The following is a 26,279-nucleotide window of genomic DNA, read 5'->3' as shown; positions in this document are numbered from 1 at the left end:
TTTTGCAGTGTACATATGAACGAGTACACCTGCGCTGGACTTCAAATAACAGTGTTCTGTGCCTGTTTTTCAAAAACTTGGAAAGATGTAATTTGTCACAGTACACTGCTGTTGCCACTGGTGGAAGAATTTTCTGTTGCTGCTCCATTAAAAATATTGAATATCTGGCTTGCCGTTGTCCGTCTACCATCATACTGTTAACGCAGCATAAGAGTACGGTATCTTTTCCGCAGATGGATTAAGGATGTAATGGTAGCAGGAGTTGTGGTGCTAGGAGACAATTACTACAGCAGTATTGTCCTATCTGTTTATTTGCTTTGTCAGAACTTCAATACTGATGTTTTCATTCTGGCCCAGGTGCTACATAACTTTGGCCCAGGCATTAGGGATGAGTATGGGGGGAGCCCCGGCTGGACCAGCTGGAACAGGAAAGACAGAGACCACAAAAGACATGGGCCGCTGTCTTGGAAAGTATGTGGTGGTCTTCAACTGCTCTGACCAGATGGATTTCAGAGGCCTGGGGAGAATATTTAAAGGCAAGAATCGATTTATATGCATGTCTTTTTAGGGGAGTGAATTGCCCATATCAGTGTATTTTACTTACAAAATGTAGTGTTTTTTCAGTGTTTTCCAGCTTTGACACACCCACTTCAGGTCTTAAAGGGCTTCCTAAAGGGGAATTCCACCAATTATTCAAAATATCTAAATGATTCAGTCACTGAGATGTAAACAAAGTGACTAAGTGGTTCACTGCAGAGAATTTTGGATTTTATTTACTTCTTTTTTACTGTGGTGGTGATAGGAACCAGGGGTCACAATATCAACAACACAATTACAGGTAATTTTCTTGCTGTCCAGTGGTGAAATAGCGGTAAATCTGAAAAAAATAAGTTTTCTACAGGTACTGTTTTGCCTCTCAGTTCCTCTCAAAACTGTCATAAAACGATGTGTCATGCATCAGACAATGTATTTTTAACCATTTTGTGTAATAACTTCCTGTAACGTAACTTAGAGGCAGTAAATGCTTCAGACATCTGGTTCCTATTACCACAACTGTGAACAACTTTCTCTAGAATGAGTTTTTCAGGTCAAACCACTCTGAATGACTGTGTTTTCACCTTTTTATGAATTGTGAACCCACATGCAGGCCATAGAGCAGAGCTGGGCAATATTACATTTATCATTATTGTAATAAATTATGTCACAGTGTGTCACAGTATGCATTTCTCAGCATGTCATGGATATCATTGGTACTTAAAAATCACTTCCCAACTGCATTTTTGAAAAAAAAGAGAGCATAATTGGCCCTGTTTAATTGGAAACAGTGTAGCACAGTATGTGAAATGTTGAATACAAATCATTATATTCATAGTTTCTGATTGTATTTTTAAAAGTGGTACTAGTTGTGTGTTCCAACTTATCAGATGTCAACTGTGACATATTGTGCATCATGAAAACTTCTTGAAGTATCGTGATATTACATTTTTGCCTTATCGCCCACCACTACTGTTAAGGGGTAAAAAGGGCCTTGAAGGGGTAATGTATGTCCCACGTGTTTGGTTCCAAAGGCCTCGCTCAGTCCGGCTCTTGGGGCTGCTTTGATGAGTTCAACCGCATTGATCTCCCTGTGCTGTCCGTGGCTGCCCAGCAGATCGCCATAGTCCTTACCTGCAAGAAAGAGCGCAGGAAATCCTTCATCTTCACCGATGGAGACTCTGTGGAGATGAATCCTGAGTTTGGCATCTTCCTTACCATGGTCAGCTCCTCATTCAGCCCCATTCACCTCCTTTCTTTCACATCAACTTTCTTCCATCCACATGGAAACAACCTTTTCTCTCTGAATGCTACCATGTAAAAGATCCATTTCATATAATAGTCATATATGTGTGCCATCACTGATTCTGCTTTCCTTCTTTCCAAAGTGTCGCTCCCCCGTTGCGTTTCATTACTTATAAATGAGTGTTTTTATTCCCCGCTGGGCGTGTGAGGTGGAGGGTTCACTCCCTCACGGAGAACACGGGCGGTGAGAATTACATCACTGCGGGTGGGCTCTATTCTCTAGCCGCACGCCAAGCCAAGGGTGCCGCACTACCTTGCTTAAAGCAAAGTAATCAAAGACAGTGCTGTGCAAACTATTAGCACATCTCATCTTTGTGTAATTCTGAGTGGATCGTTTTTCATTAAAAGCAGTCATTTCATAGCAGTACTACTTTTTTCTCAATAGAGTTTCTCAATACTATACTGCTCAAAAATCAGAGACCATCCTTTATTTTATTTAAATTCCAGGAAAAAATGGTCATTAAGTACAAGTTATTCAGCATCAGGAGCAAAAAAGCAGTAGACATATATTTAACAGAAAATTACACAGAAGCCTGAATATCTAAGCAACTAAATATAATATGAAATTTATTAATATTTAATGTGTCCACCCATTTATTACACCTTCCTTTTTTGGGAGACTTGCTTTGAGGTGTTCAAAGAAATCTGGGATATTTTTCCACACCTACAAAATTCAGTCTTAGAAATTCTCACAATCCAAGTAATCCATTTACCGATTTAGTCGCATCAGTCCAGAAAACTTTACTTCACAACTAAGAAATCGGTGTTCTAGTGCTCTAGTAGTTCTAGGGTTTTTTTAAATTATATTTTTGAAAGCTACACATTCTTTCAGACACATAGTGTTGAGTTGTCTTCTCACATTTGAAAGATGGACAAAAACATCTGTCTAATTTTTTCAAATCTAAAGCAAGAGTGGAGCTTATTTTTCAGTCAAATCTGTCAAGATGAAAGCTTTAAGTGCTGGTTTTTTTGGTCTACCATGCCTTGTATGCTTGTTAGAAGTCCTATTTTCTCTGTATCTTTTATTCAGTTTTTGAACTTCAATTTTGGAAACTGCTGTGTCTTCACTTATTTTCCTTGAATGACTTTCTGCTTCCTTGTGCAAGTGGATTATCTTATATCTAATCTACTCAGAAATATCTCCTTTACTCATTTTTAGATGAACATAAGCAAAAAACTTTGTAAGGCAGCTAAGGTGTGTTTGGGTAGTTGTGCGAATGTTAGTGTTTCTTTGAAAGGGAACATAATGTTAGTGACTCCTTTGGGAGCAGCTTTTATTGGTAGGACACAGCTGTAACTGGTTGGTTTTAAAAATGGACGGATGAAAGAGTTAAAGTAGCAGTAGAGAGGACAAATTAACAGTGGACAAAGAGTGGACAAATTAAACACTGATAGATTCGATATTATGGTTAGTGTTGGAGGCTTCTGTGTAGTTTTATGTTAAATGTATGCTTGATGCTTTTTTCCCTGACACTGGAAAATAACTTGTTCTTAATGGCTGTTTTGACTGGAAAATGATGTTCTCTGACACTATATATACATATACTATACATATTGTGACCCATTGGTCTATTTAGAACCCTGGTTATGCGGGCCGTCAGGAACTTCCAGAGAACCTGAAGATCAACTTTCGCTCTGTGGCCATGATGGTTCCTGACCGGCAGATTATCATCCGTGTGAAACTAGCCAGCTGTGGTTTCATCGACAACATCGAACTGGCCAGGAAGTTCTTCACCCTTTACAAACTGTGTGAGGAGCAGCTCTCCAAACAGGTGAGGACAGCCCTGCTTTCATCTGTAATGACACTCTGCTGTGACCTGCATTTTATTTTAGTGAGTTTTATTCCACTGCTCTTTCCTTCTGTGTTGATGCTGAAGGATCTCAGCCTACCTGATTCATCTCAGCTTTCCGAGAGCTGAATCAGGTGCAGGTGAGAAGTCATAAACTGCACAACATTTTATTCACCGACTGATGCAAGTCTGATGCAGTCTCTCCATTCTCAGCTTTAAGAGCATCCACTTCATTAGAAGTGCCTTGTATTTTTAAGAGCAGCTCTGTGGTCAGAAACTCACCATTGATCAAAGGTAGAGGCTGGCTAGCACAAACTGTGCATTCACAGCATGGTAGGGCTTTCTGATAAAGAGGACAGTGGGTATAGTTCAGTATCTACGTACAGTCTGTTTCTTTTGCCCCTGTATAACCATTACAGTTGCTCTGCTTTGTGCATTCTCTGTAATCTCTCAGGTTCACTATGACTTTGGCCTGAGGAATATTCTGTCAGTCCTGCGCACACTGGGTGCTGCCAAACGAGCCAATCCGAACGACACAGAGTCCACCATCGTCATGAGGGTGCTACGGGATATGAACCTGTCCAAACTTGTAAGCATGTCACTACATCAGTTTACTGCAAAGGAGAATTCCACTGAATTACATACATACATACATACATCATCTAAACCGCTTATCCTTCTGGGTCATGGTGGGGTGCTGGAGCCTATGAATTCCACTGAATTTTCAAATTCTATTCAATCTCTGCATAGCGAAATCATTATGATGTTAATAAAGTCATTCAGAGTGGTTTAAAATGAGCTACTCTATTCTTTTACGATATCGTTTTAAGGCAAGTTTATAGCCTAATAATCTCTTCATGACAGAGAGAGGCGAGGAAGGCATTCTAAGGCAAATTAGTCCCTGAAGCAAACTTATTTTTTTAGATTTACCTCTATTTTACATATTAGAACACAGAAGATGTGTAGCTTCAATGTTTGTTTTGGATGGTGCATAAAATGCCTGTATTTGCATTGTAATCATCACAACCCCAGGTTTTTACCAGTATTGTAAAAAAAGTCTTGACAAGTTGGTCAGTAAAGTCGAGAAGTTTCTCAACAAAAAAATTTAAATACAATACAACAACCAAAATGCTAACATTCCTTATTACGAAAGGTAATTAGTGGGGAGCCATTTTAATTGTTACATGCGGATGTGAGTAGAGTAACTTAAACCATTCTCAAGTATTGTTACTTGAATGAATAACGGCTCAAGTAGAAGTTTGTTAGCCAAAAACTTCCAAAAACATTTGTTTTTGGATCCTTTTGGTTTAAAATAAAATGCTAAAGATGCTAAAGCTTGAAAGTGAGAGGTGTGAGAAGAACTAAAGCATCGCAGAAGCTAAAGAGAATAAAACTAATCCCGACAAAGGAATTAGGAACTCAGTGTGCATGGCTAAAAGGGAACTGAAGAAGAAGTAGATTCATCAAAATCTTATATGTACATGGAACAAAACGTTGGGCGATATGGCAAATGTAATATTCTGATACTTCAGGAAGTTTTCAAGAACTTTTCTGACATGCGAAGCTCAAGGGAATCTTAGAACAGACAAAGTAGTGCTGCATTTAAAAAATACTAACAAAAGCTATGTATCTAATCACTTGAATTCAACACATTAAATTTCACACACTGTGCTGCACTAAATCCATTTAAACAGAACTAATGATGATGTCTTCAAACATGCAGTTCAGAAGTCATTTCTAAGCATATTGTGACATATTGTGATGTGATTTTTCACGATAACGATAAATATTGTCAGCATTGCCCAGCACTACGTGGAACTGAGTGAAAGTAACTACTTGCCAAATTATAAAATTAGGGTGATGTTTTCCTAGGAGACTTCTGTGATGCTAACTGTTCCCCACTAGTTTGTATTCGTTATTTGCAGCGTTAGCATATTTTGTATCAAGCATTTATTTCAAGCTGATTTCACAGTTGACTGTTTTTGAACTCTGAACTGTTTTGAGGATGTGCCACTAGTATCTCTCTCTAGTCCATCCATCACAGCCATGCGCTGTGAGCATAAGCCATGTGGACCAGCTTCATTATGCGGGTTTATCTGCGTTGTTCTGTCTGTCTTTGCCGTAAGATTGATGAGGATGAGCCGCTGTTTCTGAGCTTGATTGAGGATCTCTTCCCCGGAATTCAGCTGGACAAGGCAGGTTATCCCCAGCTGGAGGCAGCCATAGACAAACAGGTGAGGGATTAACCTGGAATGCAGTGACGATGTCTTTTAAATGTTTATGCCATCTTTGATGGTAGTGCTATGCAAATACAGCCATATGCAAAAGTTTGAATACCCTGGTCAAATTACAAAAACAATTACGTTTTGCTGATTTTCTATATAAAAATAAGTTAGCACAGCCTCTACAGAGAACACACTTAAATATGTAATTTTCCTGCAAATTGTAGTGCACAGTTTTTTGTTTATTTGCTGAGTTTAACATATTGAAAAATATATAAAATGACCATTGCACAGGCCACATGTTCAATATGCTAAATTCAGCAGATAACCTGTAATTGTGTATTAAAATGTGCAGAAGTGTGTTCTCTGTAGAGGATGTCATAACTTATTTTCACTTAGAGATCAAAAGAACATGCAATTTGGCCAGAAGCACCCAAACTTGTGCATATTTGTCTGTTGGTGATGGAAAATAACTGATGTGTGATTGTCCTGAATTGTGGAGCAGTGTGGAGTGGTATGAAGAAAGCAAACTTCTTTGCTCTGAGTTGCACACTTATCGCTCATTAGAGATTTTGAAATCATCCTTCCATCATTTCCTCCAGTTTTCCTGCTGTAGTCAGAGTGATGGACCCATGTAGCATTACTGCTGATCTGTGAAAGGCCTTAGCAAGCAGCTGCATACAAATGTGTTCAGTGCGTACCAGTGCATCAGCCGTTACAGCTAATTATGAAAACTGGTTAAGCATCTAATCTGTCGCATTGGGGTGTGTCTGACAGGGAGGGGCGGGGAGGGGGATATATTTAGCTCTTTGTGGAGGCCAAATGTCCTCAGAATGATGGAAAACATGAAAATCCGCAACACAGTGGGGCATGGCCAGAGTGGGTCTGAAAAACCTGACATTATATTTAGCTGTTGTAATTTTCTATTAAATAAATGTATTCTGATGAATGTTCTTAATGGCAGTTTTGACTGGAAAATAAATAATTGAAGATTAATCTCTGACTTTCGCACAGTACTGTATTAGCTCAAAGTAGCTGGCCCACTTCTGCCAACTCTCCTGATAACCCACTCCGGCATTGCTGTGGGGACGTCTGCCTGATTAGCTTTGGCTTCTGAAGTTAAAGTTAGAGTCGAGGTAGATCTAGCACAGCAGCATGTAGATACATTCATACAAAAGAACATGGAAACACCTCACAAAGACAGAAATACACTATACTGTGTGTTTGTGTATGTGTGTGTATGTGCACTCTTCATGACATAGGTCACAGAAGCTGGTCTCATAAATCACCCTCCTTGGAGGCTGAAGGTGATCCAGCTGTATGAGACTCAGAGAGTGCGCCACGGAATGATGGCACTGGGACCCAGCGGAGCAGGCAAGAGCACCTGCATCCACACACTGATGAAGGCCATGACTGGTGAGAAACAGGCAGCACACCATTACAGTACGCAATCCGTATGTTTTATTCCATATTCCACATTCCACATCATATATGCATACATACTGTGTGTGTGTGTGTGTGTGTGTGTGTGTGTATGTGTGTGCAGACTGTGGTCAGCCTCACAGAGAGATGAGAATGAATCCCAAAGCCATTACTGCACCCCAGATGTTTGGCAGACTCGATGTGGCGACCAATGACTGGACCGATGGCATTTTCTCCACGCTCTGGAGAAAGACCCTCAGAGCCAAAAAAGGTGCACAGCAAAGTGTGTGTGTGTGTGTGTCTGCAGAAGATAAATTAAGATTATTTAAATGAATTAAATACTACTACTACTAGTACTAATAATAATAATAATAATACCATATAATACTAAGTTACAGAAAAGTGGAAAAGCCTCATTGTGTTATTATCCTTCTAAACCGTAGAACGTATCTTTCACACCTAGGCTGTTGGCTGCACACTTTTATTGTAGCTTTCATTTAAAATTCTCTTGCAACTCATCTTGTTTACGTTTACGTTTTTCATCCTGTTTTATTGCATTAACTGTATTCTATTTTTTACTCTTATTTATCATGTGTTTCTGCTTTTGCATTTTTAACTTATTATGTAATTGTAAAGCACATCGAGCTACTGCAGGTATGACAAATGCTCTTTAAAAATATAAAAATGTTTAAAATGTAATAAATAATAGACTGGTATAAGTATAAATGCTGTAAAAAAGGAACTATAATTTCTTATTTTTAAATAAAATAGTTGAAATGTTGTGAACTAGTTAGAGGGACACAGGTTTGGTCCTAGGCCTTTCTCCTGAATGCAGCAACCATCACATAAGTTTAATGAACCATATTTAATTTAATGAAGGATTGACTGAGCCAAACAAAGTATTTTTGTGACTGTACAGACGGTGACTGTACTTAATACTGTGCTGCCTTTTGGAAAAGTTTGGAAAAGGTTAAATAAACATATTGAGACACAATAAATCACTGCTTACTGTATTAATGTTACTTTTATTCATTTTAATATTTGTGGGTTTTTTGAACAAACAAACAGTCTGCTCGGCTTGATAAATGTGTTTTCTCAGGTAATTTTTGCACAGTACCGTACAGTGCATAAGATGGAGTTTCGAAGTTTTCGAGCATAAATGCTAAAAGCAGCCTCAACACTTCTTTTGTGTTCTTGTTACAAGCAGTAAATAGTGTCATTAGCTCATTCAGCTCATCTTTTAATGCAAATCTGCCTCTGGAGCACAAAATATTTCAGTTTGTTTCACTGCAAACCCCGCGGCCTTGCTTGGCTAACCGTTAGCCTACATAAGACTGCTAATGGTTCCCAAAGTTGTTCCGAAACCTCCAAAACACAGAAGCTGTGTGTTATGATGTGTCCTTCCCTCCAGCCTGAAAACGCAGAAGGATATATGGAGCTTCAAACAGAATCAGACATTTGGAAAGGAGGAGCTTGCACAGAAATATATTGAGCTGTGCCCAGAGACTGTGCTTACATCAGTGCATATGCTTGCATCACACAGATGCACCACAGAGAGCTTATACAGCTGGGGGGAATAAGAAAAAGATGTGAATTCAAATTATGAGGCTTCGCAGGATAAATATACCGTCTTAACCACAAACCAAACTGGTTGCTATATTAACCAAACTTTGATGTAAATTTGTCTCTCGTTTTCATTTGTAGTGCTTTTGCATTTCAAACGCTATACAGTCCCTTTTTTCATCCTTTGCACTGTCCAGTTTTATAGTTGGAGCTTTGAGATATACTCACTGACCACTTTATTTGAAACCCCTAGACTGTAGCTCCCCCTTGCTGGTGTATAGTTATAGACTGTAGCTCTTCTGTTGGTGCACAATTTGTGTTGCTCATTCTCTAGTCCTATAGTGGTCAGCTTCTGCTTTTGGCTGGGTTTTTTGGGTGGTGGTCCACTCTCAGCCTAGCAGTGACACTCTCAGTTCTCAGTTCCTTATTCCTAAATGAACTCTTTCTTTACCTTAATATTCAACACAGGTGAGCACATTTGGATCGTTCTGGATGGACCAGTCGATGCCATATGGATAGAGAACCTGAATTCGGTACTGGATGATAACCGCACACTGACGCTGGCCAACGGTGATCGCATTCCCATGGCTCCCAACTGCAAGATCGTCTTTGAGCCACACAACATCGACAACGCTTCTCCAGCTACTGTTTCCCGCAATGGCATGGTCTTCATGAGCTCTTCCGTGCTTAACTGGAGTCCAATTCTGGAGGTGAGAGGGGCAGGATTACTTGCTGACCACTTTACGGGCTGTTACAGGTAGAGCCATAAAGCTGTCGCAGTATCAGGTTCAGCTCAGCTTTTTCAGTATTTGCATGATTAACCTGAATGCTGTTTTGTTCCAGCCAGTCTGTAAAGCATTTCTCAGCCCACCTTGTTTGCTGAACTTGATCCTGTTCGTTTCAGGGTAATTACAGTTTGTTCAGTTGTTCTGCCGTCACAGCACTAAGTGGAAAAAGTTAACAGAACAATAATTTGTGTTTTACTTTTGTTAACTTATTTGAAGTTCAAAAAACTCAGAATTTTAAGTCTGCCAGGGTACTCCCTTTTTTAAAATAAATTTGCATCCTTTTTTTTTTTTACAGGTTTTTTATATACACACAGTTATATAAAGTTCAGGTGCTGTTCACGGCTGGTGACCAGTGGTCTACGGCACTGGTTCTCAAATTGGTTCTCGGGGAGCCCCAGACCAGGGTTGGATCTACTTTCATGTTGAATCTAGTTCCTACTCCAATCTGCCACACCTGCTTCAGATAATTAACTTCTTCAGACTCGTTGATTGGCTGGATCAGGTGCATTAGTTTGAGGGAAGGGAGGGGCAGAATATTAGATGCAGGTTGGAACTAAACTCTGCTTAGATCCCCAGACATTGTTGGCTAGACGTTTTTGGTTGGTGGACTATTCTCAGTCCAGCAGTGACACTGAGGTGTTTAAAAAGTCCAGCAGCACTGCTGTGTCTGATCCACTCAGACCAGTGCAGCACATACTAACACACCACCACCACGTCAGTGTTACTGCAGTGCTGAGAATGACCCACCACCCAAATAGTACCTGCTCTGTGGTGGTCCTGTGGGAGTCCTGACCATTGAAGAACAGGGTGAAAGGGTATTCAGAGAAACAGACTACAGTCTGTGGAACTACAGAGTGCTCCTATATGGTAAGTGGAGCTGATAAAATGGACATTGAGTGTAGCTGATCCGTGTGTAAACTCATCATTTCAGGAACCTTAGGAGAGTCATCAGGCTTTAGAGCATCACATTAAGGTGAAAGAAAGTGCAGATCCACCTTCAAACCCACAGGTTTTTTGAAATGCTAAGGCTACCATCACTGCACAGTGTTCTATGTCTCTCTCTCTCTCTCTCTCTTTCTCTCTCTCTCTGTGCAAAGATGTTATATGGACTCAGTGTGACACAGTAGGAGCTAAAGCTTCCCCTACTCCACTGTCATTTACATGAAAGTACAGTGCAACCGGGCAGCCTGGTGGTAGGAGACTAATGTGTCTGTGTGAGAGAGAGAGATAGGGAGAAAGAGAGAGACAGATAGAGAGAGAGAGAGAGAGAGAGATAAGGAGGGTGACGCTCTTTCTTTTCTCCAAATTAATGGAGCCTGAAACCCCTTAAGGCATTTCTGAAGACGAGACTTCAAAGTCTGGCTGCGCACCAGTGTTCAAACAGTTGGGTGAGATAGAGAGAGAGAGAACAATTGGCATAGGGCACAAACACTGTGTGTGTAAAGTGCATGTCTTTGAAATGCAGCTGCAGTGTTAAGGACGTGTCAGAGAGAGAACGATTTCCAGCTTAGTGTGTTTCAGCGTTTGTTCACACAGACATCTGCTGCCACATCTCCACTTCTCCCCCTGCGTAGGCATGTGCATGTCAGTATCACACGTATGCAACACTCATGTTAGAAGAAGTGTCAGAAGAAGAGTTTCCGTTTTTGGGCCTATTTACACCTGGCATTAACATCCGGTGATCAGGTCACATTCAGGTTTCACTTAAACATATTAAAGGCCAGGTGTAAACACCCTCAGAATGCACTGTGATCGGATTATGATCGCATCACACAACCCACATTCGGAGGTGGTCAGAGACGGACCTTCACCACTTGTAACACAAGTGTAAACAGAATGTGTTTTCATGATCTGCATACAATTATGAGTGTAAATGGTTGGACAAAATGGTGTTATGACAATGTTATAGGTTTGTCCAAATGTTACCACATATTGCCCAAAAGCCTATGATAAAAACTCTTCACTAGCAAAAACATATTCTGCAGTACTCATCTTTGAGAGAGAGGAGAAAATCAGGCTCCACAGGTGTTTCTGTCCATCCTTCCACTGTGAGAGGATTTCTTTGAAAAACTGAAAGCAATTCTCATGAAAAGAATGCAGGCTGTAATAAAGGCAAAGTGTAGAAAGAAATTGAATTTGTATTGAGTTGTTGAGGCTTAAATGACTTATTTTTTCCATGACACTGAATAACTTACATAACCTGTACTTAATGACAGTTTTGACTGGAAATTAGACCAAGGAAAGGGTGGTCTCTGACTTTTGGGCAGTACTGTAGGTAGTTCTATAATACTACATGCGGAGCATGTAACTATCACATACAACGAGTTAAATATGTGGATCAGTCTCCCGAATTGGTTCAAAGTCAGAGTTGAAAACACAGACTTTTAATCCACTTAGTCTTTGGACAAAAATCCTTTAGTTCTTTAGATGTTAGACAACAGTTTTTTTCCTGAAAACAGTTATTCCAAACTTCTGAATTGGGATTTCCAAACTTTTGAAGGGTAGTATATATAATACATATGGCACGTGTACAACCTCACATATCAAACAACCTATAAAACATATATATATGTATGTTTGTGTGTACAGGGTTGGCTGATGAAACGCTCTGCTCAGGAGGCTGAGGTGCTGCGTGAGCTGTTCTCCAGCTCTTTCCCTGAACTCTTCCGCTTCAGTGTCCAGTCTCTGGACTTCAAGATGGACATGCTGGAGGCCTTCGTCATCATACAGTGCATCAACATGCTGCAAGGCCTCATCCAGCCCAAGGTACATAATCACTGCCTCCTCTCTGAGCTATCACCACACTCCAAAGAGAGCTATAAGGCTCCGCCCACAGACTAAAACTCTAAAAGGTTTTTGCACTTAAAAATTAAAATCATGATAAATCTGAATTGTTTAACTCAACTCTAAAAGAAACCAAAAAGAACTTTGTGAAAAACAGCGTTTAAAAAATGAAAAAAAAGTATTATTAATGTTTTTAATATTAAGTATTATTTTTACAAGTTAAAATTTAGGGGTCAGTTTGGGTTTGTGTCAGACACCTCCCAATAGAAAGCACTGTATAAATAATGATTTTGTATTTATTAGGCTTATTACTATCTCAATTAATGACTTGCTTTTAAATAGATCATAACACAATCCTTGTAAATATCTTAAGTTAGAATACTTAATTTCTTTTTTAAATAGTTTTATATTGTGAGAATGCAGTTTGAACTAATTCAGTAGAATGGTCCGTATCAATCAGTCCTGGCTTTCAATGAATTATGGTGTATAATTGAACAGGTGTACCGAAGTAAGATTATCTGCACCTGTTTCAGCTAAATTCAAGCTAAATTGAATAGATTTTAATACTTGACAGGTAAAGCCAATCTAAAATTAAAATGAGATAAAACTCATGGTTTTGCTTTATGAGTGAACTGAACAACATTACGTACAGTTTCAGTGAAAAGTTTGGACACACATGATTGAATATGGTTTGTAATATTCAAGTGACATTTTCAAAAAGACATTTTGATATGAGGGCTTAAATCTAAATGGCGAAATTGTTGTAAAATGGTTCACTTTTGAGAAACTTACTGGAACCAGGGGTTGCCATGTCTATAACACAAATATATGCATTTATGTACTATCCAAAACCACCAGTGAACATGTGTTTTCTGAGTATTTATATGTAATGTTAATAATGTTAAAAAACAGTTTTCTTTGAGGCCTATGTTGCCTTACAATTCCCTGCATGTACCTCTCTGCCATGAATGGATTTTAAAAAGCATATGGTTTAGGCCAAAACTGTGTCTCTAAATTATCATAAAATAATGGGTCTGATACCAAGTAGGCCATTCATAACTGTTTTTTTTAATATCTTTCTGTGATGGAGCCTTTAGAGGCATTAAACCTTTTCAGATGTCTGGTTCCCATCACCACCTGTGAGCAATTCTGACTCAACAAGTTTCTCTAGAATGGAACATTTCACACCAAACCACTCTGAATGCCTTTGTTTACATGTCTTAAATATAATGTCTTAATGATTTAATTATGTAGACATTATGAAAAATCAGTAGAATGGCTTTTTAAACCTTTTTTGCTTAATGCATAACTATTATGTGTTTAAGTTTTCTCATTACCATTCTTAGTAATTAGTAGTGATTAATGCTGAAGAATAGTATTGTTCTTTAAAGCATTTCATTAGTAGATGTGCCCACATTTTTGACTGATACTGTGTATGATTTTATTAACAATTATATGGATGAAAGTAAATAATTGCTTCAACTGTATGAAAGTGAATCAGGTTGAATTTCTTCTGGTGTTTGAAATCTCTTCTCTGATGCTCTTTTTTTATCGCATGCCACTATCCTTGACATTCATTTCCTTCTCTTTGTTTTTTTCCTGAAACTCATGAATACAATCGGGGGAACTGTCTCCGTCTAAATGTCACGTATTGTCCTTCGTGTTGTCAGTCGTAAAGCATTTTGCTTGGGAGACACGCGTTGTGAAGCTTCGTCGCCTCTCGGCTGTCACTGCCGGAGAACGCAGCCCCATTCAGCTCTGGTAGGAATGAGAGGAATGCCTATTATGTCCTGTGGCTCAGCAGAATTGAATCTGTCGCCTTTGCTAGCACTCCTGGGTTTTGATATAATGCATGGATGATACTCGGGTCGCTGTGTGAGACACACTAGTGATGTGAAAGCCAAATGGCTAATGGAATAAATATGGTTTCTGAAGATCCACGCTAGAAGTCGCTTCGCATACTTGAAATCATTATCTACATCATCCAATTTACTATAAATATCCAACTTGTATTTCTACTCATCGGCCACTTTATGAGCCCAACCTGACCACTGCTGAATGGGGTAGATGGTGGCTGGCAACATATGAGCTGCAGTCTGTAACTGTACACTTACAGTCAGTCCACTCATACATTTATTTAATTTTCAGTCAAAACAGCCATTAGAGATTAGACATAAGATAATTAGTGTAAATGATAACAGTTTTTAAAACTGGAGTTCAAAAAAATGATTTAAAGATTTAGAGAAAATGGGACTCCACTATATAGACAAAAGTACTGGGACACACCCCCTAATTTTGAGTTCAGGCGTTTCAGCTACACCTATTGCTAAGAGGTGAATAAAATTAAGCACATAGCCTTCTCTATCGGCAGTCTGATGGACGAGTCTGGGTTTGGTGAATGCCAGGAGAACATTACCTGCCTGACTGCATAGTGTAAAGTTTGATGGAGGAGGGATAATGCTCTGGGGTTGTTTTTCAGGGGTTGGCCTAGACCCCTTAGTTCCAGTAAAGAGAAATCTTAATGCTTCAGCGGACCAAGACATTTTGGATAATTCTGTGCTTCCAACTTTGTGGGAACAGTTTGGAGAAGACTCTTTTCCATTCCAGCATGACTCCCCCAGTGCACAAAGCAAGGTCCATAAAGGAATGGCTGGGTGAGTTTGGTGTAGAACTTGAATGGACTGCACAGAGCCCTGACCTCAACCTCATCAAAGACCTTTGGAATGAACTAGAACAGAGATTGCGAGCCAGACCCTCTTGTCCAACGTCTGTGTCTGACCTCAAAAATGCTTATCTGGATGAATGGGCAAAAATTCCCACAGACACACTCCAAAATCTTGTAGAAAGGCTTCCCAGAAGAGTGGAAGCTGTGATAGCAGCAAAGGGAGGATCAACTCCATATTAATGCCTATGAATTTAGAATGCGATGTCATAAAAGCTCCTGTGGGTATAATATGTAGGTGTCCCAGTACTTTTGTCCATATAGCGTATCAACTGTACAAGACCTGATAGACCACCAAAACTGTCACCATCAGATAAACATTACTTCAAGCTTTGATCTTTGAGAGAAAATCAAGCTCTCTTGCTTCAGATCTGAAAAATCCACAGGTGTTTCTGTCCTTCCTTCAACTGTCCATGACTCAACACTATGTGTCTAAAAGGATGTGTAGCTGTCAAGAAGCTCTTACTGAAACGGAAATTGACAAAAAAGAAGAAACCTTGCATATCAAACAAAAAAGCGGCTGGTGTTTTCAGAACAATGGACTGACCACCCCAGAGTCCAAACCTCAACGTCACTGGAAGTGTTTGGGATTACTTGGAGCAGGAGAAGCAGAAAATGAAACCAGCTTCTAAGACTTTGGAGGTGTGGAAAAAATATCTCTGCAAATTTCTCTGCAAAACTGAAAGCAAGAATGGAAGCTATCTTAAAAGCAAAAAATGCAGACAGACTCATTACTGAAAAAAAATATTATAATTAGATGTTCAGTCTTGAGTGTAATTTTCTGATAAATATATGTCTCTGCTTAATTCCTGAATCTGAAAAAGGAATAACTTGTATTTAATTTCTGTTTTGACTGGTAAATGAATTTTTTGCACAGTAAGTACACAAATCCTGCACTTGAGAGTGCAGGTACCACTTGTAAAACATTACTGCCTTCTCTGTCACATGCTTAACAACACGTCCTTGGTACCACGGTCATGTTCAGGCACTCATGTTTTTAGCGAAATATAATGTATTTACTCACAACACAGTCACATTTTATAGTTCTGTTAAAACATAAAATCTGTGTTTCTTATTATGAGTTGAAAATACTGGTGAGTTCAAATCCACTTACTTAAGTACATGTGCATGAGTGAATGTAACTAGTTACACCCACCTCTGGTGACGACATAGTGGAATTGCTCTATCAAGGTCTGTTGGGAAACTGATAGGACAGATAACCGATCCCCCCATGTGAGCACCATTCACAGCCCACCTTTCATCCCCGTCCATATGGATGTGTATGCATGTGTGTGGGATTTGAGAGTGGATAGATTTCCAGTGTAGCACTGTAACTAGATGAATAAGTGCCCTTCATCTAACATAATCATTATTTGCTGTCTGCGGCTGAGTGGAGCAGATGTTGGACTCATCCGTCACAGGGAGACAGTTTCTGAGTCTCAGGTGCTGGGAGGGTGCCATATGTCCTTCTCTCTGCTTCTTATTTGTAAAGACTGAGGGTAATCTGTAGCACAGCTGGTGCAGTACAGCCAACACAACCTCTTCAATCTGAGATTCATTTGCACGTTACAGGAGAGGGAAAATAACACTGTTATCTTTAATGTACGCTAATGTAACAATATCATATTCCAAATTGTTTCCATTATATATCCATTTATGTTGGTCTGGTTATCATGAAATGTTGAACCGAGACCTGTGATTGTTGCTGGACCACGATTCATTTGTTTGATGTTCATACCTGTCAAAATGTAGCTCTCAGACATTGAAGGAAAAGAAATACCACAAAGAGCTAAGAAAACATGAGCAAGAAAACATATGGAAATCAAACACAACACAAGGTGGCTGCAAAACTAGCCAAACACAGTAAGGTAGATGCAAGGCGAGACAGTAGCACTTTACTTGAAGCGTCATGACACATTAATTACCACTGTCATGATGGATGTAGGCCTGGGCAATATCTAAAAAAGTAATAAGCATGATATTTTCTAGATAAAAAAATGTTAAACTACTCCTTTTCCTCCTTTAAACTACTTTCTGTTCTGTTTTTAGTGTATATGCTTTTTTGTCATTTTAATGGATGTTACTGCAAACACGTTCATGAGCTCCTTGTGTTGGTTCATGGCGCATACAAATAGAGCTCCTTGCTGGAGAAACTTCTGACTTTCCAAAGCCGTGCCCACATGCTTTACATTTGAAAAAAATCGAGTTTTTTTTTCCGCTGTTATAGCAGGGTCACTCTGGAGCTCAGCTATAGATGGTTTTGGAAAACTATGTAGTACCTTCGGTCAGCTGCGTCTTTAGTGTGGTGCTGTGTAACAGCTCTTTGCTGGTTTCACTGAGTGAGTGTTGATGGAAGTGTGTGTGTGTGTGTGTTGTGTGTGCAGGAGCAGGGTGGGGAGGTGTCCCGGGAGCACATGGAGCGCCTGTACGTCTTCGCCCTCATGTGGAGTGTCGGTGCTCTCCTGGAGTTGGACGATCGAAAGAAGATGGAGCGCTGGCTCCGTCACCATGACAACATCCATCTGGACCTGCCGGACATTCCTCCCCACAGCGAGGACACCATGTTCGACTACCACGTCACCAACGATGGTCAGCAGCATAAGCACACAAAAATACTCTCTCATCCACTCTGTCCCTCACTCTCTCTATTACTTTCTTGTTTTTCTCTGCCTCTCTGTTTGTTTTTCTCTCTCTCACTCTCTTCACTGCTCTCTCCTTCTGTCTCTCTCTCTCTCCCTCTCTCTGTCTCTCCAGGACTGTCTCTCTCTCTCTGACTTTTCCCTACTCTCCTTGTCTCACCTTCCTCACTCTCTCTCTCTCTCTCTTTTTCTCGCTCTCCTCCTCTCTCTTTCTCTCTAGGACTGTCTCTGTCTCATCTTCCTCTCTCTCTCTCTCTCTCTCTCTCCTCCTCTTGCTTTTCCCTGTTCTCTCTGTCTCACCTTCCTCTCTCTCTCCCTCTTTCTCTTTCTCTCTGTCTCTCTGTCTGTTCCTTTCTTTCTCTATTTCATTCTGTCTCTCTCTGTCTCCCTCTCTCCCTCTCTCTTTCTCTCTCAGTCTGTTTATCTCTCTTTCGTGGTCTGTTTCTCTCTCAGTCTGTTTTTTTCTCTCTCTCTCTTTCTCTGACTCACTCTCTTCCCTGCTCTCTCTTCGCTCTGTCTTTACGTCGCCCTCTCCCTCTTTCTCTGTTTCTCTCTTGGTCTGTCTTTTCTCTCTTTCTTCCTTGCTGTCTCCTTGTTCTTTCCTCTCTCTTTTTCTCTCTCTCTCTCTCTCTCTTTCTCTCTCTCTCTCTCTCTCTCTCTCTATCATTGTTTCCCCTATTTTCTCTCGTCTTCACTCTCTCTTTTTCTATTATTCTTTGTCACACTCTGTCTCGCAATATGTCTCTCTCTCTCTCTCTCTCTCTCTCTCTCTCTCTCTCTCTGCCTTTTGCTCTCTCTCCCCCTTTTCTATCTATTTTATGCTCTGCTGAATAACTCATCACAGAATAACAGCGTGAGGGATTATCCTCGCATCTCACCATAAACTTTTTCTCTCTATTGAGTTTTAGTTGAAAAACCATATAAATCATCTCACTGCCTGCTCCCCCTTTTCTCCACTTTGTTGCAGAGTCAAATAATAAATCAAAAAGCCAAAAACTTTGCCCTGTAGTTCTGCACTCCATCTTAGCTTTTCATGTACGTTCGGCTGCTTGGCTATCCGAGTGTCCATGTCATTTTATACCTGTTTGATTCTTAAAGCAGAAACCTGCCGAGTAGCGGAGGTGGCCAGTAATGCAGTACAGCTGTTCTCATTATAGCTCTTGAGTATGTTTATCCCTCTAAAAGTACTTTTTGAATAAGAAATAAAAACATGTGATATGTGAAATGTGGTTATCAAATTTTGAGGCATAAAACTTATCAAATTTTTACTATAAATAGGTAATCATAGTGTATTATATATCATTCAGTTCAACTTCTTGCTGAAATACAAGTACCTTCTGATGGCTGTATTTCAATCAACGCTGTATAAATTATTGTTGAATAAACAGCAATTATTAATATGACAGTAATTCCAAGCTTTTAATGACAGTATATTTCTAAAGTATTCAGTGTTCAGTATTTAATAGTCAAGTCAGTAAAAATCTCAGCTTTTCACAACTCAGCTTCCAACCTGAGGACCCAATGAGCTGCCTGGTTAAGTTGCCTTAATTAACGTATTCCTTATGCATGACAGCTTGTTCTTAATCATCACGCTGTTGCTTATCGGCTGGCTACTTTAGCTAATTTTATTTTTGTTCTGTGTAGCCAAAGCCAGTAAAACCGTCTGCACCCAACCTTTATTCTGCAGGGCGAGTATTAGCATAAAATATTCAAAGCAATTTCTTGACTACCTTTTTTATTAACCAACTTATTTACTCTTTCTTGAGTAATTCAAGTGAATTATCAGTACAGTAGCAGTACTCTTACTTAAGCAGGGATTTTCAGTGTTCTTTTCAGCCCGCCAGTAGAAACAGTGAAGTGAGAAAAGCTGTACTTCTCAGATGAGAGTGTGGTGAGAAGTGGTTCAGTCTGCTATATTTCGAGTTGATGCTTTGCATACTCATGGGAGTGAAACAGGTCAGCTGTGTTTAGAGGGAAATGGTGCTGTTCCTAGACTGATTTGGAACTCGGAGTTCATGCTGAGTTCTGGGAATTGAGACTTTGTAGACTGTATTGGTGGGTAAACTCTGCTCCTGTGGGACCTCGCCTCATTCTCTCATTTTAGGCTTTTTCTCAGTAAGACGTCAGCTTCCCTAAGCTGATCTCATACACTCACCGTCCCCTGTACTAGAAACGCCTACTGAGTGGTACTTCCACTTAGTGGCCACATTATGAGTTCCACCTATCTTATATATATATATATATATATATATATATATATATATATTTATATATATATATATATATATATATATATATATGGGTCCACTAGATAGGTTTACACTTACAGACTGTAGATCCCCTGCTGACGCAGACTTTGTCAGCCACCCTCTAGCAGGACTGCTGTTGAGCAGATAGTATGTGAACACTCACCAACTGCATGTTTCATTATAAAGTGGGCATAATTAGGTCTGTTTATTTGGAAATAGTGCAGCGCAGTGTGTAAAACTTTGAGTTAAAATCATTATAGTTGTAGGCTTATTACTATTATTATTCTGTTTTTATATGTGACACGAGGTTTTATTTCGTTTGTTGTAACATTAAATCTCAGAAAAAGATAAATATTGTGATTTATATTGTGTATCATGAAAATGTCTTGAACTATTGTGATATGATATTTTCACCATATCGCTCACTCCTTCTCTAGCCCACTGCCCTTCCCAGTTTCAACTATTCCCTGCCCCAGCCCGCCTGATCCAGCTTCTGAAAGGCTTGATAATCAGTGAAGGAACTGGATCAAGTATGTTGGGGAAGGAAACAGCTGAAACTGCACATCAGCATGGTGGAGATAAAAGGCAGTAGTTTCTAATAAAGCAGCGTAATACACCTCACTGTTATTTGTCCCTGAGAGTCTGTTTTACAGGGTAGTGTTGTGCTTTCTGACCTGTGTTTGACTGTTTGATCTGTGTTTTTCTTTTACTGCACTTATATATCCCTTGAATCAGGGCATTTGGTCAGTCTGTTGCTTTTTTCTTTGAATCAGTGTTTGCCCCCAGGAGTTGAGCTTGTTGGCTGTTAACTTTAGCTGCTGGTTTGATCAGATGATGTTGTTTGTTGTTTTTAGGTCAGTGGGTCCACTGGAGCTCTCGTGTGGAGGAGTACATCTACCCTCCAGACTCTACGCCAGAGTACAGCTCTATACTGGTGCCTAATGTGGACAACGTCCGCACAGACTTCCTCATCCAGACCATCGCCAAGCAGGGCAAGGTAAGCTGCATTTACTAAAGCAGAACTAAAACGGCCCATATCGTTGAAAACCAAATTTTTGCTAGTTTTTTATATAAAGTAATATGGATAACATAGTTAAAGTTTCAGAATGTCCTGGTTACACCCCAGTCCATACTGTCCATATATAGAAACTAGCTTGAAAAACAACCTGTTTTGAATTCATTGTTTCTGTGACGTCTTGACAACCAGCTCATTTACGTCTATCCACCTGTTCAGGCTATAGCAGTTTAGCTCCGCCCATTCATATTGAAATTTTAAGCAGTGTTTCATCTTACAGTGCTTTTTTGAATTAGGCAAAATACAGGGCAGCCAATCAGAACAGAGCTCATTATCTTATACCTACCTTAAAGTCCCAGGGAATGTATGTTTTCTCTCTAATTATGTATTATATATCCACACTTGCGGCTCTCTCCCTGCTGTCTTCGCCGAGGTTCGTCGCCGCTGGGTGTTCGGGGGTGGGCGCATGCCACAAATGGTTATCATAATTCTTAACCGAGAAAATATTCACATTTGTGTGTTTCTTTGGTCACTCGCGCAGCCATCTTGACAGTTTTTCTTTTTTCTCATAACACTCAGTTTGGAGTGAGCCTCTGAAAAATCTCCGTTTGGAGGGCCATGTAGCCCTAACACTTCGCCCTACCCCTCCATCTCAACAAAAATCAGGACACTCTAACCCTAGATGTGAACGCACAAAACAGAGGGGTAGGGGCAAGGGGTGAAATGGGATTGGGCCTATGTATACCCTTTGACTTATGTTCCAATGACAAATAAATGACCAGTATATTTCACCATATTTCTCTCCTCTCAGTGTAAACCTAATCTTGGGTAACGCTTTCTCAGCATTGCCCTGACCAATCACAAGGCTGACATCTCTTGCCCCGCCTACACAAAACAGTTTCAGAATCAGAGAAACTTAGCGAGCTAAAGCTAACCCAGCATAACCCAAAGCTAGCAAGCTAGGCCACATGTCTGTAGCTGCCTTTTATATGTATATTTTTCATTCAAGCTTTGCTAGATGTTTAACTTAACACTCAAGTTTAGTATCATACAAACATTTTTAGTATTTTTAGTACTCTGTGTTGCCTGGGACTTTAATGGAACGTCAACAAAAACAGCCTGTTTAATTGTAAGGGATAACGAGCAGTAGGAAAGTGGTTATGTAAAAATGAATTATGACTACATTTCGTACATAAAACCACACAAATGTTATAAGTGGGCCTCAAGCAAAAAAATGTAGCATATGGGCTCTCTAATATGAATGGGACGTCTCCATTGAAAATCCACTTCAGTCCTAACATAGCCTAGAAAAACAGCTCCGGATGTTGGACCTTGAGTCTTTCACTCTCAGAGAATAGACTCTGTCAAAGAAGCTACTCAGAACTTATGAGCCTATTTTAGATCTGCTTTATCAAACCCTGCATTCACTGTCACATTTTACAGGTTTCATAAGCTTTACTGATTATCTTTTTATGCTACATGAATCATCTGCTGATGTCGACACTGTAGGCTTTATGCAAGAACACTTTGTGTTCATATCTTAACCTTCTCTTATTTCTTGTGTGATGTGGCTTATGAGTGAGTTATACCAGGTTCAGCAAATTAGCTTCAGAAAACTGACCAGTGAGATGAGCCTCACCTATTTGTAAATGAGCACACGCTTCTGTGAATTTTGAATTAGCATAACTGAAGCCCTAGAAATGCCACGTAAGCTAAGAAGTGACATTTAAAAGAAATGAGGTCCCAGGGTGAAAAGAAAAGTAGGCCAATTATTAATTGAAATCAAAGATATACAAAAATAAACTCTAAATTTAAAACATTTTGCTATTTGTAATGTAGGTATTGATATTGTTTTATATAATAGCCCCTATGACTAGTTTTAATTATATTTTGAATTATAACATACAGTCGTATGCAAATGTTTTAATGCTGGTCAAATGACAAGTTTTGTTGATTGTCTAAGTAAAAATAAGTTAACACCCTCCTCTACAGAGAACACACTTCTGCACATTTAATGCCAAATTACTGTTTATTGTCTGGAATTAAAAAGTAAAACATAAAGTGTGGCCTGTGCAAAGGTTATAGCACATTTTGTATCTTATGTTTTTTTCCAAAATGTTAAAGTTGGCAAATAAATAGAAATTTTACTCTGAAATTTACAGATGTTATGAGTCTCTTAGGATGTGTTAATTTCTTTTCACTTTGAAAATCAACAAAGCTGGTAATTTGGGTGTTCAGAATTTCGCATACAGCTGTATATTATAAACATATAAACAATATACACAATATCTTAACATGACAAAGTTTATTTTACACATCTAAGAAAGAATCTGTGCGATTGGTTCTTGCATAAAGCTAAACCGCGTTCTCATTAGATCATTCTTTCCTTCCTCTATCTTTTTTATGTCTTCCAGGCTGTGCTCTTGATTGGAGAGCAGGGCACTGCTAAAACGGTCATCATCAAAGGCTACCTGTCCAAATATGACCCAGAATCCCACACCACTAAGAGCCTCAACTTCTCCTCGGCCACAACACCCCTCATGTTTCAGGTTCCTGTCTTTCTATTGCTTTGCCTTCCAATATTCAGGTTGGAACTTACAATTGAAGAGTGAAATAAAAGATTTTGATACATAATTAAGTAATATGATATACAGAATTATGACTGTTTTCTTAAACTGTATTTTTAGAAGAAGAATCAATCACTAAGACCAATATTACAGATGATTGAACTCATATCCTATTAGGTCTCAGTGGGAAATGCAGAAATATATGAGAAATTGATCATGTTGGAGTATTGATTAGTCCTTCTGCACATGTTTTGCGAGCAGTTTAACAGGGCTAATGCCTTTCTCTGACAGTCTGCCTTTTCATTGACTGCTCTGCTACTGAATAAGGGTCTGTTCGGAGAGGACTCATTTGTGGGCAGCCATCAGGTGGAGCCATCAGTTATTAGTGTTGTGTGACATTTTTATGGGTTTTACAGCGCTCTGTGGAGAGCTACGTGGACAAGCGAATGGGAACTACTTATGGACCCCCAGCAGGAAAGAAGATGTCCATCTTTATTGATGACATCAACATGCCCGTCATCAATGAGTGGGGAGACCAGGTACGCAGTGATAAATGTTGATGGTTCTGTGTATGCTGATGACCACCAGGGCAATACATGTGCTGTGGGAGAATTTTATAGCTCCAACAGTTTCATACCAACAGGATGTGACAGGTCATTTGACTCTGATTTTGATGAGCATTTTTTGAGCTGATGGGCATTTAAGGAAATATTTATTGAAAAATAAAAATTTCCCTTAACCCAAACTTAATTGGTCTGCAATATGTTTGGTGTCTGTTTTGCACTGGAGCTACGAGGCTAATGTAGCTTAAAAAGCAAAGCAAGCTTATAGTCGTCGATAAGCACTGTGCAAACTGCATGCTTGAATCATCTCACTGTTGCCACAAACCTTGTCAAGTTAAGTAATATTAAATTGTGTGTTTTCTGACACTGTGTGACATACTGCTACCCAAAAATAGACAAAAGTATGTTGCATAGCTAAAAACAGCAGCCAAGATTTTGTCTGTAATATTTTATCATGATGTGTGACCATTTTTACTATTACTGTTAAAAACTGATGCTGAGATATTATTACATCTATTAAGAAAAATGAAAGAATATATGAGAATTAAGCAAGACTTGTTCACCACCTGTATTTGAGTGTAGCACCAGTCCTGATTGCCAGTACAGTCAAGTTCACAGATTGAAACAAGGCCTGTGTTGTGATAGAAATAGCTGCCTTAATCACAAGTTTGAAGGTGCAGAATGTAGATCAGGTGCAGTTCTCACCGAATATAATCTAGGTTATATAAACTTTCTGTTTGTACTGATTGTAAATTTTCATAAATATTTTCACATAAAACACACAATGCACTACTAACATGTTTTTTATTGCCTGTGAGAGTATATTAGATGGGCCCTAGTACATTCCTAGTCCAGATGCATGTACAAAGCATCTGATGCAAAGGCTGAAACTACATTAAACGTGGCCAGTGTAGAAGTGTGGTTTTGGTTAAAGGGCAATTGAAAGTTGGAAAAGGTTCAAGGCTGATTTTTTAAATGAGTGCACTGTTGTCAAGTATTCAAGGATTTTTACATTTTTGGTATATATTTATAAACATACACCAAAAGTGCACTTTATTGTATATCCAGTTTAATGTAGAAACCTTCACGTTGTACACAGTGAATACTACTGCTACGATAATGTTACTCTCTGCTAGCAAGATGTTAGCAGCAAGCTTACAGTGGTGAACACTTTGCCAGCAGGTAATATATTCTCTACTTTGTATGTTGCAGTTTTTCAGTGATTCATTTAGTAATGTACTTACAGCCAAACTCTGAACTCTGCTGAGCTGGTTGGTAAACAGAAAGTCCACTGATTTTTCGAAATTTCTGCAGAATTCAATCATTGAGATATAAATGAAGTCATTCAGAGTGTTTTTATGTGAAATGGTTCATTGTAGAGAAACAAAATAACTTGCATTTTCTTTACAGTGGTGGTGATAGGAACCAGGGATTGTGATATCTGCAACCAAATATAGCCATTTTATTTACTATCAAAAAACCTCCTCTGAACCTACACATATCTGTAGATTTTTTATATTATCGCTGTCCAGGAAAAACAAGTATCTCCAAAATAGTAACTTCACAGGAGAGAGTAAAAACATACTTTGCCTTCAGTGTAAGTTAACGTTAAGAGGTTTTATTCCAAGACAGTTTGGAATATTTATGTTGGTCCAATCATCATGAAGTTTTCACACAGAGGACAGCTGTCTCGCTCAAATGATGCAGAAAAGTAAAAATTTAAAAAATGGAGATGGATGTTTCACAAATCCTGATAGCAGAAATTAGGATTATTGTAGGAGTAATATTCACTGTTTATAAAGTGAAGGTTTCTACATTAAATTAGATATACAGGGTGATTCAAAAAGATTCGTCCGATTTCAAAGGGCCATATTTTTACAACCGTGAGGCACCTAGGAACCAATCATATACCAATTGAAAAACACTCTGACTTGAAAGACAGTCGCATTGAAAGAGCCGTAAGTACAGTGACACCCGACATGCTCAATCGAGTATGGGATGAATTTGAAAGTTGACTATCGCGTTGATGCCCGTACAGCTGGAAGAGGTCATATTGAGCACTTGTAAAATTACATAATAAACTTTATGCTCACCTAAACCATTTACAATTTATTGC

General features: G+C 39.2%; 1 protein-coding gene across 1 annotated transcript in view; it reads left to right on the top strand.

Moving 5' to 3' along the window:
* Positions 1 to 26,279, top strand: part of dnah5 (dynein, axonemal, heavy chain 5) — a 158,998-nt gene that overhangs the window by 53,936 nt on the left and 78,783 nt on the right. Inside the window, exons 37-49 of the mRNA XM_036590645.1 lie at positions 358 to 536; positions 1,569 to 1,756; positions 3,417 to 3,611; positions 4,084 to 4,218; positions 5,756 to 5,863; positions 7,114 to 7,267; positions 7,398 to 7,544; positions 9,305 to 9,546; positions 12,214 to 12,390; positions 17,515 to 17,719; positions 20,873 to 21,015; positions 23,448 to 23,582; positions 24,017 to 24,139. Coding sequence (XP_036446538.1) covers positions 358 to 536; positions 1,569 to 1,756; positions 3,417 to 3,611; positions 4,084 to 4,218; positions 5,756 to 5,863; positions 7,114 to 7,267; positions 7,398 to 7,544; positions 9,305 to 9,546; positions 12,214 to 12,390; positions 17,515 to 17,719; positions 20,873 to 21,015; positions 23,448 to 23,582; positions 24,017 to 24,139 — 2,131 coding nt within the window. The remainder of the gene's footprint in view (positions 1 to 357; positions 537 to 1,568; positions 1,757 to 3,416; positions 3,612 to 4,083; positions 4,219 to 5,755; positions 5,864 to 7,113; positions 7,268 to 7,397; positions 7,545 to 9,304; positions 9,547 to 12,213; positions 12,391 to 17,514; positions 17,720 to 20,872; positions 21,016 to 23,447; positions 23,583 to 24,016; positions 24,140 to 26,279) is intronic.

This window comes from Colossoma macropomum, unplaced genomic scaffold (assembly GCF_904425465.1).
Source record: "Colossoma macropomum unplaced genomic scaffold, Colossoma_macropomum, whole genome shotgun sequence".
Lineage (NCBI taxonomy): Eukaryota > Metazoa > Chordata > Actinopteri > Characiformes > Serrasalmidae > Colossoma > Colossoma macropomum.
The sequence above is the reverse complement of the archived record's forward strand: the minus strand, read 5'-3'. Positions and strand labels throughout refer to the sequence as shown.